The 14,215-nt window shown below is 51.4% G+C and overlaps 1 protein-coding gene across 1 annotated transcript in view; it reads left to right on the forward strand.

Annotated features, from left to right (window-relative positions):
• Positions 1-13,801, forward strand: part of YTHDF2 (YTH domain family, member 2) — a 19,152-nt gene extending 5,351 nt beyond the window's left edge. Inside the window, exons 3-4 of the mRNA XM_010003049.1 lie at positions 7-690; positions 13,694-13,801. Of these exons, the coding sequence (XP_010001351.1) occupies positions 7-690; positions 13,694-13,717 (708 nt within the window). The 3' untranslated portion in view covers positions 13,718-13,801. The remainder of the gene's footprint in view (positions 1-6; positions 691-13,693) is intronic.
• The last annotated feature ends 414 nt before the right edge of the window (positions 13,802-14,215 follow it).

Below are 14,215 nucleotides of genomic sequence, written 5' to 3' on the forward strand. Positions count from 1 at the left end.
CCCCAGCCAGCCCAGCCCACCCGCTGGGTCGCCCCTCGGAACCGCGGCAACGGCTTCGGGCAGAACGGAGCGGACGGGAACGGAGTGGGACCAGCTCAGGCCAGCTCCAGTTCTGCTCCTTCAGAGCCTCACCCAGTCCTGGAGAAACTAAGATCCATCAACAACTACAACCCCAAGGATTTTGACTGGAACCCCAAGCACGGGAGGGTGTTCATCATTAAGAGTTACTCCGAGGACGATATCCACCGCTCCATCAAATACAACATCTGGTGCAGCACGGAGCACGGGAACAAGAGACTGGATGGTGCCTATCGCTCCATGAACGGGAAGGGGCCCGTGTACCTCCTGTTCAGTGTCAATGGGAGTGGTCACTTCTGCGGGGTGGCAGAAATGAAATCTGCTGTGGACTACAACACGTGTGCAGGGGTCTGGTCCCAGGACAAGTGGAAGGGACGTTTTGATGTCAGGTGGATTTTTGTGAAAGACGTTCCCAACAGCCAGCTGAGGCACATCCGCCTGGAGAACAACGAGAACAAACCTGTCACCAACTCCAGGGACACTCAGGAGGTGCCTCTGGAAAAGGCTAAGCAGGTGTTGAAAATCATTGCCACCTACAAGCACACCACCTCCATCTTTGATGACTTCTCACACTATGAGAAACGCCAAGAGGAGGAGGAAAATGTTAAAAAGGTAATTTGTCTTGTCTGTGGTTGGTCAAGGCCCGTGGGGCAGGAGGTGGAGGAGGGCTGCCTTGTGCTGGGCTGAAGGTGTGGGCTTGTGAGCAAGCTCAGTGGCCATCAGACTACCTCTTGGCTAGCTGGGTGCTCAGACATGGAACCCATGATCCAGTTTGGGGTGGATCTGGGTGCTGGCACTCCAGCAGAGCAGGATGACCTGCCTGGGTCACCCTCTGGTTGCCCCTCATCAGCCTTCCCTGGGTGCTGTATTCCAAACAAAATGGATTTCTGTGCTCCTGGCAGCTCCTGGGTGGGAACAGTGGGAAGCAGGAGCTCAGTGGGGGGTATGGGGAGTTGCTGGAGCCTCGACTTTGAACAGCCACTAATCCATCCCCTGCCCACAGCAGGGTCAGTGTGACAGATGTTTCCCACCACTTGTCAAACCTTCAGGAGCTGCAGTTCCTGTCCCTCCCCGGGCAATCTATTCCCACACTTAATTACCCTTCCTGTTAGAGCTTTGTCTAATGCCCAACCTACAGCTCCCCTGCTACAATTTCACCCTGGGACTACTTGTCCTCTCCCTGGTGGAGCAGATCGGGCTGTTCCTCCTGGCAGCCAGCTGGGCTGTGTGTGGAGCTGGTGGGCTCTTCACCCACCTGCACCCTGTGCTTTGAATCCTGCTCCCATCATGAACGGGAGGGTTGCTAATTGAAAATTCTGCCTAAAACCCAGTGGATCTTCCTGGGGTGCAGCTGTGTTGAAGTCACCTGTGGCTGACCTTGCCCACCACGGGGGTCTTGCTTGTACTTGATCAAAACAGTAATTAGGAATGAGCATTAGCACAGCTCTCTGGTGGGCTGCCAAGTTTTATGACCATCTCTTTAGTTTCAGCAATGGGGAATTTTCCACCCAACTGCTGAGGAACTGAACCAGGAGCTGCAGCTGCTCACAGTGACAGGGGGTGCAGTTTTAAAATGTTTAATGTATATATTGACTTGTCTGTACAAATAACATCACCTGTACACAAGGGTGGTCACATCTTGGAACTGATACTCAAGCACTTAGAGTGCTTGAAGAAAACTTGGAAGGGAGGAATGATACCTTGCAAGGTGTGGAGATGTGAACTTGTTTTTTGAGAACCTGGATATTTTGTATGGCTTCAGATCCTCAAATTGCTCCATTTGGGATCCAGCCTGTCCTGAGGTGGGGATTTCTCTGTTATTGACTAAAGGTTTGAATGCAATTGGGAATCTAGTCTGTGCAGGATGTCTCGGGGAGTGAACATCTCCAGATGGGACTTCATGGAGCAACAGTTTGCAGTGGGAGAGGGACAGACCTTGGCACAGTGGGATAATGCAGAGGAGCAGGGTAACAGTACTGGGGAAGTTGGCTTAGGGGTCTGGGAGTGTGGAAGCAGGTTGTGAGCAGCAGGAAGAACAACAGAGTGGGAAAGGCTGGGGGAAAAGTGGACAGACTGATGGTATTTCTGCTGTGTTTGCAAGTTTTAATGTCTGGAAGTCATTAAGGAATTAAAAACGTGGCTTAGTAGTTTCCTTCAAGCTGTGAACCAGAACTGAGCCCTGGGACAGGCTGCCCAGGGAGGCTGGGGAGTCTCTCTTGCTGGAGACATTCCAGACCCACCTGGATGTGTTCCTGTGTGATGCACTCTAGGTGATCCTGCTCTGGCAGGGGGGTCGGACTGGATGATGTTTCCAGGTCCCTTCCAACCCCTAAGATTCTGTGATTCTGTGAACCATCTTGGTTGCATTTCCAAGTCTCCTCCCTGCCTGTGCTGGGCAGAAGCAGCAGCTGAAGGATGGTTGGTGCCAGCACCTCCTTCCTGAGTGATGTTCAGAGTTGATTAGGAAATGTTTGCCCTTTGAAAGGGAACTTAGTCATTTGTCTCTGGAATTCACATGCATGCTGGGAGCCTTGCAGCTCCACACTTGGTGTTTGCTCTTGGCCATTGACTCACTGGTGCAGCTCAAGGCCCCTGCACTGTCACATCCGCACAGAGGAAGTGACTTGCTCTTTCTTTCAGCAGTAGTTTGACCTCCTAGGTTGCTGGCTGAGGCAGCCTTGAAGTTGGTTGAGGTTTCTGCAACTGCCCATTCATGGTTTCATAGAGAAGCAGTTGGTTTTGCTCAAGGAAAGGTGCTTGCTTTTTTTCTGGAGTGAATGCTGATGGTTACCCTGGGGTTGTGGGTGGCAAAAAAACCAACCCCAAGGCATGCAGTGTCTGCCTTGAGGAATCTGGAGAGAGTCCAGAGGAGGCCACAGAGATGATCCAAGAGCTGGAGCAGCTCTGCTCTGGAGACAGGCTGGGAGAGCTAGGGTGTTCAGCCTGGAGAAGAGAAGGCTCCAGGGAGAGCTTAGAGCAGCTTCCAGTGCCTGAAGGGGCTCCAGGAAAGCTGGGGAGGGACTTGGGACAAGGGCAGGGAGGGAGAGGACAAGGGGGATGGATGAAAACTGGCAGAGGGGAGATTGAGGTTGCACATGAGGAGGAAATTGTTGGGTGTGAGGGTGGTGAGAGCCTGGCCCAGGTTGCCCAGGGAAGCTGTGGCTGCCCCATCCCTGGCAGTGTTGAAGGGCAGGTTGGATGGGGCTTGGAGCAACCTGGGCTGGTGGGAGGTGTCCCTGCCCATGCAGGAGGATGGATGTAGATGATCTTTAAGGTCCCATGCAACCCAAACCAGTCTGGGATTCTATGATCTCAGGGCATCACCTGGATCAGCCAGAGCTGAGGCACAGGGACGTTAAAGCCCTGCTCTGGCAGCAGCTGGCCCAGCTCCCTGCCTGCAGGTCTGGGTCTCTCAAGCTGCTTTTGTGTCCTGAGATCCCATTGCTACCAGCTCTTTGTCTCTGCCACCAGCCTTCAGATGGCTGTGATATGTTAATGTTCTGCATTCCTGTTCCTTGAAGCTTAAACATCTCAAGGTTTGGCATGTTTTAAACTTCTAGCAAGCTGCAGTTGTTTCACTTGGCTTCCAACTTTGATTTGCAGTTTGATTCCTTCTTGCTGCCCAAGCAGATGGACGAGCTCTTGTGAAAGTCTGGGAACTCTTGAATATTCTTTTAGACTTCTCACTGTTAGTCACTTTTCCTGAATTCCTTAAAATAGTTCCAAGAAATGATACGAAAAATGTTTTAATTCGTGTTCAGGCTGTTCCCTTTGGCTGGTGAAGGGGAGCAGACAATTCAGTGTTGGAAACACTCAAATCACTTGATCACTTGCTCGTCCTTGGCTGCTGCCTGTGCCCATCTCATCCTCAGAGACTAATGTCCATTTCTTTTCGGTCTCTTGCATTGCTATACTAATTCTTACCTTTTAAAAGGCTTGGATATTCTGAGCCAGAATAAAGCTGACAGCCAGGTCCATCCTCCCTGAAACATTTCAGGATTTCTTGAAACCCACAGCAGCTGCTTTTATGGTAGAGCAGATCAAACTTCTTTCCTTGCAAGAGCTGATTTACCTTTATTTTAAAAAGAGGACTTTTATTTTGGTTCTTTCTCCCACATTCGGGTTGCTTGGCTGCTTGCAGGTTCCAAGGATTTTAGGAAGGATATCCCATCAAAACCAGTCCTGTCTTTTCCAGTGCTCAGTTGTCAGGTTTGCAGTCAGAGAGAGACACTTGGTGTTGGGCCTGGGGTGGGTGTTGAGTCAGAATGAGCTGTGCAGGGTGGGCTGGTTGGGTTGGGGGGGTTTCAGGCTGAGGTCTGCCTGCCTGCAAACAGAGAGGTGTGTTTTGCCAGGTTGGAGCTTTTCTTTCCTGCTTTTTTGGCTGAGCTGACACCAGCTGCTGGGTGAAGGAGCATTCATGGTTCAAATGGCACCACCCCCTGAGGAGATAGGATTTAAGGGGAGACTAAAGGTTTGTTTGAAATGGGCAGGCTGTTTCACAGGTGCTGTCACAAAGGAATCCTTTCTAATGTGTTTTGCAAAGGTCTTTTTGTCTTCCTGATCTGTACCTTATTCCTGTGGGCAGGCTGGCACTGCTCTCTCATAGAATCATGGAATGGTTTGGGTGTAAAGGGACCTTAAAGATCATCCAGTCCCAACCCCCTGCATGGGCAGGGACACCTCCCACCAGCCCAGGTTGCTCCAAGCCCCATCCAACCTGCCCTTCAACACTGCCAGGGATGGGGCAGCCACAGCTTCCCTGGGCAACCTGGGCCAGGCTCTCACCACCCTCACACCCAAGAATTTCCTCCTCATCTCCAACCTCAATCTCCCCTTTCCCACTTTTAATCCATCCCCCCTTGTCCTCTCACTACACTCCCACTGTCACAATCCTGGCTGATGCTGCATTTCCTCTGGCTTTCCCATATCTAGCAGGACAACGTTTCTGACTTCAAGATTCAGTCCCTGGATATTCCATCTCCAGGCCCTGTTCCTTCTGTCAGCAAGGGAACACAGCTCCCATTCCCACAGTTCCTTTCACCCCCTGAACCCAAAGCTATTTGCTTTTTCTGCTCCAAATCCTGCCCACAGTGAAGTTAATTGATTGATGTCCTGAGTTTCCTTGCTGCAAATACCCTCTGCTCTTCAGCACTGAACTCCATCCCTCAGTTTATTTCCAGGCCTTTTAAATCCAGTACATCTGTGTCCATGCTCATCTATTTTCCCAGTACCAGAGGAAGCAGAAACCATCCTGCTTATTCTAGTACTTTGACACTGGGGTACTTTATGCTTAGGGTATTTTTCAGCCAGCACCAGAGAGCCCTTAACAACATTCTCATGATTGTGTTCTAGCTTTGTTTAAAGACAGGAGAAACTGGAGGAGAGGGGGAAGGCTTAGATCTGGCTGGTGCTCTAATCCTTGTTTTCTTCTGGAAAAGGACTGGTGCCAGTCCTGTTCAGCATCTTTATTGATGACCTGGATGTGGGGATTGAGTCCACCCTTAGTAAATCCATGGATGACACCACGATGGGGGGAGTGTTGATCTGCTGGAGGGTAGGAAGATGCTGCAGAGGGACCTGGACCGGCTGGGTCAATGGGCTGAGGCCCAACAGGACGAGGTTCAACAAGGCAGAGCCCTGCACTTTGGCCACAATAACCCCCAGCAGAGCTTCAGGCTGGGGAAGAGTGGCTGGAGAGCAGCCCAGCAGAGAGACCTGGGAGCACTGGTTGACAACTGGTTGAATATGAGCCAGCATGTGCCCAGGCAACTTGGAAGGCCAGTGGCATCCTGGCTTGTGTCAGGAATGGTGTGGCCAGCAGGAGCAAGGAGGTGATTCTCCCCGTGCTCAGCACTGGGGAGGTGTCACCTCCAGTCCTGTGTCCAGATCTGGGCCCCTCACTGCAAGAAGGATCTTGAGGTGCTGGGGCAGGTCCAGAGGAAACAACGAGGCTGGTGAAGGGACAAGAGAAAGTCTGATGAGGAGAAGCTGAGGGAGCTGGGGTTGTTTAGCCTGGAGGAGACTCAGGGGGGACCTTCTCACTCTCTACAACCACCTGAAGGGAGGTGCTGGTCAGGTTCTTCTCCCAGGCAACCTCACACTGGCAGTCTTTAAAGTGATATTAATACAGTAGTATAAGAAAATATAATGTTCAGTGTGAAAAGTGGGCTTGTTGAGGTTGGTTCAAGGAGCTTTTGGGGTGCACTGTCTGAGATTGTTCCCCCAGGGCTGGTGATGGGGTTCAGAGCTTCTCATTCTGGTCACTGGGCAATGAGGAGGTTTTGCACCTCTTACAGTTTTGGCCTTGAGCAGGAGAAGTTGATTAAACCTGTTCCCAACTCAGTTGTGGCCCCCTTGGTGTGGGCAAGGCTGCTTGTCCTCTCCTGTCCAGGTTATCTTCACCTTGGCTGGCTGATTTCAGCTCCCTGAACTGATCCTTCTTGTTAATATGTTCATTGCATTCATTAGGAGCATACTCATGACTTCGAAGTTTTTCAGACTGAAAACAAAACCACATTGTTCCTCCTTCAACAGTTGGGTTGAAATTGCATGTGTGTGGCTGGTCAGTTCCCTGGAATCACCACGCGGGGGGTTGGAAGGAGCAGGGGGAGGGTGAGATGCCAGGAGTGGTGACAGGAGTTCACTTCTCCAAGGGTTCTGAGTAGTTTGCTGACACTGAGGTCAACAGCTACCAACACAGGCCTTGTGTTTCAAGTTATTTTATTAAAAACTGCTTCTGCAGAAATAGTTTTCCTTGGAAGATGAGTATTTGCCAGCTATTTTGTTCAGCCAGAGCACCAGGGCATGGTCCTGTTTGGTTCCCTGGATGTTCTCTCTGGTGCAGAAGTGCAGTGGGTCAGAAGAGCTTGGTGAAAGCTGGTTAGGATCCCAAGAAACCTGTTGGAATGCATTGATATGAGCCTTGGACATCAAGAACAGCTTCATGCACAATGTTCCTCACTTGTTCTTAACAAAAATGCAGTTCTGCAACAGTTCTTTGTCTGAAAGAAGCTGCTTTCTCCTCTCCTGCCTCCTAAATGACAGGTAGACCTTTAGGGAGCTGCTTGATCTGCACTCTGTGAACAGTTTTGCTGCAGTTCTTAGATTCCTCTCATTTTCCTGGATGTTCTTGTTTCTACCTGGGAATAATTGTGCTTTTTCCCAGCCCTGTGAGTTAATAAACCCGTTCCTTGGTGGTACAGGGGGTCAGGGACGTCAGTGCCCACCCTGCTTGGGCTGGGGCAGAGTTACCCAGGGCAAGTCTCCCTCAACAAGGATTGGCATTATCCCAGCTGGTGGCTGGGATAGAGAGTTGATTGTGGCTCCTTCTAGTGACTCACTGCCCAGTATGGGGCTTTTTTCATGGGGTGCAAGTCGTGTAATAGTGTGTTTAAGCAGTTAATAATGAAGCCTTTGGGTTTTCTGAAGCTGTTCTTCAACCACTAGGAGATGAAGGCTCCATTTCTGGTCCCATATCATTAGAACTTCTTATTCTTGAAGAGACAATGCTGGGCTCTTTTTTTCCCCCCCTTTGTGTGGTTAACTGCAGAGCTGGTTCTTGTAATGTGATGCCACTTCAGAAGGCTTTAGAGAAAGTCTACCTAAAACTGGCTTTTGTTTTGAATCTTTTTTTTGGGGGGGGGAGGGAAACCACAGTGCTGGAGTTTCCATCCCTACGTGTTTTCTCTGCACATGGGGAAGGCTCTGCTCTCTCAGCTCTGGTGTTTGTCATCTTGATGCCATCTCTTCAGAGAATTTCCCATCGTCATCTGCAAATCTGGATGTAATGGATGAAATTATCATTGACCTTTTGGCTATTGTGAGGCAGCCTCCTCTGGGGTTCAGCTGATTCAGCTGCTGTGGTCTTGGTCATAGAATCCCAGAGTGTTTAATGTTGGAAGGAATCTCAAAGATCATCTAGATCCAACCCCCCCTGCATGGGCAGGGACAGCTCCCACCAGCCCAGGTTGCTCCAAGCCCCATCCAACCTGCTCTTCAACACTGCCAGGGATGGGGCAGCCACAGCTTCCCTGGGCAACCTGGGCCAAGGTTCCAGCCTGTCTCTAAAGCAGAGCTGCTCCAGCCCTTGGATCATCTCCATGGCCTCCTCTGGACTCTCCAGCAGCTCCATGTCCTTCCTGTGCTGGGGGCTCCAAACCTGGACACACTTCTCCAGGGGGGTTCTCAGGAGAAATGCAGTGCTGTGAAGTATGTGGTCACCATCATATTTGTACTCCCAGGTGGTAAGCATGGTGTGGGTGTGAAGAATCTCTCCCTGTTCCTCATTTATCCTGCATGACTTCACACTTTCTGACTAAATGCTGAGGTAACCAGCATGCAGCAACCCTGTGGAGTGCTTGGGTTTGGAGAGGAAATCAGAACTTCCCAACTCCCCAGCCATGGGTGCTGAGGGGATGGCAGGGGACACTCCAGTGCTTCCTTTCAGCATTTTGGGGGGCAAAGGCTGGATTGCAGGGACTGGCCAGGTTGCACCCCTGCTTGGCTCATGCTCTTCCAGTGATGTGAGTTTACCAGTTTGGAGTTGTATGGATATTTGGGTTTGCTCCTTTAGATTTTGATCCTTAAAACAAGAAGTCTTTCCTGCTCTGACAAGGAGGCACTTTTACTTGCACATCTCCTGTCCCTGTTCTTGGTGGTGAGCTCTGTTAGGTGAGATAGGATTAAGGCATCTGACTGTAACCAGATCCCTACATCTTAATTTTGATCCCCTTTCTTAGGTGAGGCAGACCAGGGTGGAGCTTCTCTCTCTATCTCAGGTGACTTTCTCATGCTAAGAACAGGAAAACCTCATGTTTGGTTTGTAAATGAGGACTCGAGGCTGTTCATGGAGCATGATTAGAAAGTGATGTGTTGTCCTTCACTTGTGCTGATTGTGAGTGTGCCCTGACCTCATCCTGCTGGCAAGGATCTGGGCACCTCTGATACAACAGGGCTGCCCTGACTCCTGATTTTTAAGGCAAGTTCTACATTTGCTTGGGAAACACCTGGAAATCGTGCTGTGGAGTTTGCCTGGTTTGCAAGGTTTGTCAGGATTGGGCTGGGCTGCTGAGGGAGGTGTCTGCTGAGCCAGGGCTCTGGGTGTGTGATTTGATTTCTGGGAGCTGTGGGGAATGATACTGGGATAGTACAGACTGTATTCTGATGAAGTGGTCTCCTGCTGGTCCTTTGTGGTCGCTGGCTGGGTGAGTGATGCCTTTTGCTTGTAGGACCTTCCCAGTTGGAACCTGGGGCTGCTTCTTGGCCTGCTCTCTGTCCTCAGGCTGCTGTGCTCCAGGTCAGGCAGGGCCAAGGAAACCATGGCTGGTGGGCTGCACAGCTGGGACCTCTGCTCTTGGTTCTTCTCCAGGCCTTCCTCTCACTGTAGCTTTCTTTTTCCCCATCTGCCTCATGGCAATAATATCCTTACCTTTACCAGAGGAGTCTGGAGGTTGAACAGGATCACAGAATTATTCTGTTTAGAAAAGACCTTCACGGTCATCAAGTCCAACCATAAACCAGCTTTACTGAGTCCAGAGCTAAACCATGTCCCTCAGCACCACATCTACATGGCTTTTAGACACCTCCAGGGATGATGACTCAGCCACCTCCCTGGTTGTTGGTTGTTAATTGAGGTAAGAGCCTCTGAACAAATGTACAGTGTTATCACCTTTTATCATCACAACAACTCTTGAGCCTTTTGTTGTTGGCTCCCCACAGTGTGACTAGATAATCTCTCCTCAGCCTTCTCCACCAGCTCCTTCAGTTGCTGTTATCAGGACCTGGCTGGTGACATTGCTGCAGCCCCCTGGGGACTGTGGTGAAGTGGGATGATTACAGAGCTCCTGCTTGCACCCTGGGTGCCTCTGGGTGCTGCCAGCCCAGGAGCAGCCCTGCAGGGACCTGTGGGTGTCAGCACTTGGTCTGAGCCGTGTTCTTGTGTCCTTCTGGTCACCTGTGTATGGCTTCGCCCTTCAGCCATTTTGGTGCTGTCTTGCTCCTGCCCCTCTGGGTGCTGAGGAGGTGGAGCCAAGGTATCTGGCCTGGTGTCAGTCTCACTTCTCCCACTTGGATCAGGAAGACATGGCCCAAGTCTAATGAAAGTGCAGCCAAGGAGAGGAAACCACTTCCTGATGGAATCTCTTTGCCCTCCAGGGCTGTGTGCCAGAGCAAAGCCCAGCGTGTGCATGCAGGTGCTGTTTTGCCTTCTCCTGGGCTGGCCCATAGCTGGGTGGGCTGTGGGTTACACCACCCCTGGGATGAGCCAGGAGGAAAGTTTGCAACACTGGTGACCTTTGCTGTGTGTTCTGCTAGATCTGTTTGCTGCTTTGCATGGTTTGGGTGCTCAATTGTAACTCCAGAACACCCCAAGGACCAAGATGTGTTCATGGGATGTTGTGCTGGTAGATTAGAGGGTATAAAAGTCCTTCAGACCCTGGCTACCCACCTTCCCAGGAGAAGATGTGATGTAAATCATGGGATCATGGAATGATTTGGGTTGGAAGGACCTTAAAGACCATCCAGTCCCACCCCCTGCATGGGCAGGGACACCTCCCACCAGCCCAGGTTGCTCCAAGCCCCATCCAACCTGCCCTTCAACACTGCCAGGGATGGGGCAGCCACAGCTTCCCTGGGCCAGGGCCTCACCAGCCTCATCCCATCTCAACCTTACCCCATGTCTGTCTTATCCCAGGAAGATGGAGCATTAGCTCAGGCAGTCACAGCCTCTTCCCAGAGGAATGTGTCATGTGTCCATCTGTCCTTGTTTAAGGAGCCAAGCAGCAGAGAAGCAACAGGACTTGGCACCTCCCTTAGCATTTGTGGCTTTCCCTGCAGCTCTTGGTTGATTCCGTGTCCAAAACTGGCTTTGTTTTCCATCCTGGTTGTTTTGTTTTGCTCCTGTGGTGTTTTCTTAGCCTGAAATGGCACCTGTGACAGATCTGGGCAGACTTACTAGGGAAGAGAAGGAAGTCGACTTCTGTGGGGTAGCTGTTCTTGAGGAGAACTTGTGTCTTTGTCTGATCCCCCTCCCCAGAGGACAATCTTGCCCTGCCATCCAGCTCGTGAGGGGGAAAGGAGCCAGAGCCTCCCTGGGGTGCTTGGGGGCTGTCAGATCCTGGGCTGTTGGATCGAGCTGGAGTCAAGGCCCCAGTTTCTGGGAAGGTTTCTAGGAACAGATGGCTGTACGTGCTGGTGGCTTGGGATTGGAGCTTCTTGGAGATCACATCTCCCTGGATTTACCAGTGAGATGCTGAGGGGGGGAGTACCTGGTAACCAGAGAAGCAGGTAAAGCTGGGGCAGGGGGAAGCAGGCAGCTCTGTGGCTGTGCTGACCTCAGAGGACACTGCCTTACAGGGAAGGGTCCTGAGCTGAAACAGCTCTGTGTTCTGCCCTGGTGAGGCCCCTGGAGAACTGGGTCCAGTTCTGGGCTCCCCACTTCAGGAAGGTTAGAGAGCTACTGGAGAGAGTCCAGTCCAGGGCACTGAGATGCTGAGGGGACTGGAGCATCTGCCTGAGGAAAGGCTGGGAGAGCTGGGGCTGTTCAGCTGGAGAGGAGGAGGCTGAGGGGGGATCTGGTCAATATCTACAGAGGGTGTCAGGAGGATGGGCCAGACTCTCCTCTGTGGTGGCCAGTGACAGGACAAGGGGCAATGAGACAAACTGGAGCACAGGAGGTTGAACCTAAATATAAGAAAATGTCTGTTCTCTGAGGGCTGGGCCAGGCTGCCCAGGGAGGCTGTGGAGTCTCCATCCCCAGAGACATTCCAAACCCCCCTGGATGTATTCCTATGGGATCTGCTCTAAGGGATCCTGCTCTGGCAGGGGGTTGGACTGAATGATCTCCAGAGGTCCTTTCCAACCCCACCACTCTGTGTGATTTCAGAGCCCCAACAGCATCTTTCTCTAACAGACGGGAGAGCCCATGTTCTCTTGCTCTGCCAGCCAGCACCCACTGCAGGTGTACCTTTGTGGTTCAGGTGGGATGGACTTGGCACCTCTCAGGACTGGTTTAGGTGGTGGTGAACTCTCTCCACCACCCAGCTGGAAGCCAGAGCCAAAACCCCACAGTGCCCTTCATGCATGAGGCTGCAGGGACCTGCCTGTGCTTGGAGAAGAGGCAGGGAGGAGCATCAGCCAAGAGCCCTTCAGCTGTTGTATTCCTGAGGTGGTGTCATATGATCTGCAAGTGGCACTTTGAACAGTGGGTTGGGCAGCATCTCTTAACCCTTTGAGATAGTCTAGACCCACTTCTGTGCTCTGTGAAGCCCAAACAAAACTCAAGACTGTGGCATGTGGTGCTCAGCACAGAAGCAGCTGTGGTGGTCCTCAGTGCCTGAGTATGTTTGGTGCTGTGCTCCCTGTTCAGCTTGGTGCAAGTGTTTGTCTAGACAGGGTGTACCTTCAGTGCTGGAGGAGAGGTGGAGGAATACCAAGGGTTGGGGAGCAGCAGTTGGTGAGAAATCCCTTGGGGGTCCTGTGAACTGGTTGGTTTTTGTGTGAGGTGTCCTCAGTAGGTTTCAGAGTTACCAGTGTAGTTCTGGTGGCTGTGGGCTGTGTCAGTCCTGGGCAGATGTTTATACTCCCTGGGTTTGAGCTGCAAGCCTGATGAGGTGCCCACCTGGGAGCTCAGGTGAGGCCACAAGGTCAGTGCCACACCAGGGGAGCTGGGCTGTCCTGTTCCAGCAGCAGGGCTGTGCTGTGGGCCCAGCCTGTGGTTCCTCTTCCTTCTCCCCAGTGCAGGGGCAGATCCCCCTGATCCCTGCAGCATCCTGAGACCTGCTCCCAGAGCTGCCCACGGCTTCTCCTGCCCAGAGCTTTGCTGGTTTCCAACCTGATCATGGCTGAGACCTTAAAGAACCTCCCAGTGCCTTAAGGGGCTCCAGGAAAGCTGAGGAGGGACTTGGGACAGGGGCAGGGAAGGAGAGGACAAGGGGGATGGATTAAAACTGGCAGAGGGGAGATGGAGGTTGGACATGAGGAGGAAATTGTTGGGTGTGAGGGTGGTGAGAGCCTGGCCCAGGTTGCCCAGGGAAGCTGTGGCTGCCCCATCCCTGGCAGTGTTGAAGGGCAGGTTGGATGGGGCTTGGAGCAACCTGGGCTGGTGGGAGGTGTCCCTGCCCATGCAGGGGGTGGGACTGGATGATCTTTAAGGTCCCTTCCAACCCAGACCAGTCTATCATCTTGTAGGTGCTGCAGACCCATGACCTGGCCTCACTTTTTTTCCCACCAATTCTTCGCTTTTCTTGGTTTCTTTGCTCCTTCTTTCCTTTTCCTTTTTCCTTCTCCCCTTTTTCCTGTTGAAGCTGAAGCCTGGAGCAGCCTGGCCATGAGAGCTCTGCTGAAGGACACTGCCCTGAGCAAGGAGAGAATTAAGAGCAGCAGAACTGAGGCAGCACCAATCCTTGGCAAGAGGAAACACAACGATCTGGGACACCTGGGCAGCCCAGTCCACCCCCCCATCAGCTCTTTACAATCCCAGTACCTCTTTGGCAAAGGGAAATACTTCCCCTCAGGCTTTTTTTCTCCCTTGGGATAGGTCTCCTTGGCAGATCCAGGTGTTGAAATGCCCATGGGAAGGGAATTTCTCTTGCCTAACACCTCCTTCTTTCTCTTGCAGGAACGCCAAGGCCGTGTCAAGTAAAAAAGGGCCCTTCCTCCCCCAGAGACTGCAGCAGAATTTGCATCCCAGCATCTTTCAGAGAGAGAAAGAAAGAGCAAAAAAAAAACAACCAACAACACATCCTGGAGAGAGTTAGAACTTGGTTTGGGTTGTTTGTTTTTTCTCCCCCTCCCCTTCTTAATTTCATGGACTTTAAAAAACAAAACTCTTCCAAACTCACAGTGGAAAGAAACAAAAAGGATTGGAATTTCACAAGACATAGGACTTTAAAAAAAAAAAGGAAAAAGAAAAACAGCAAAAAAAAATAATCCCTTCTAGGTAGAGTTAGAAGTAAAAACTGTTTCCCTTTCTTTTGGCTTTGGTTGTGATTTCAGAGCATTCACTTTGGGGTTTTTTTTGTCTTTTTACTATGGTTTTATTTTGGGATTTTCAAGTCCTTAAGTGGCATCTGCCTTTTTTTTTTTCCCTTCTCCCTCTAATTTTTAAACCCTGCTGCTTCCTCCCCCTCCCCCCTGTCTC

This window comes from Chaetura pelagica, unplaced genomic scaffold (assembly GCF_000747805.2).
Source record: "Chaetura pelagica isolate M959 unplaced genomic scaffold, ChaPel_1.0 scaffold318, whole genome shotgun sequence".
Taxonomy (NCBI): domain Eukaryota; kingdom Metazoa; phylum Chordata; class Aves; order Apodiformes; family Apodidae; genus Chaetura; species Chaetura pelagica.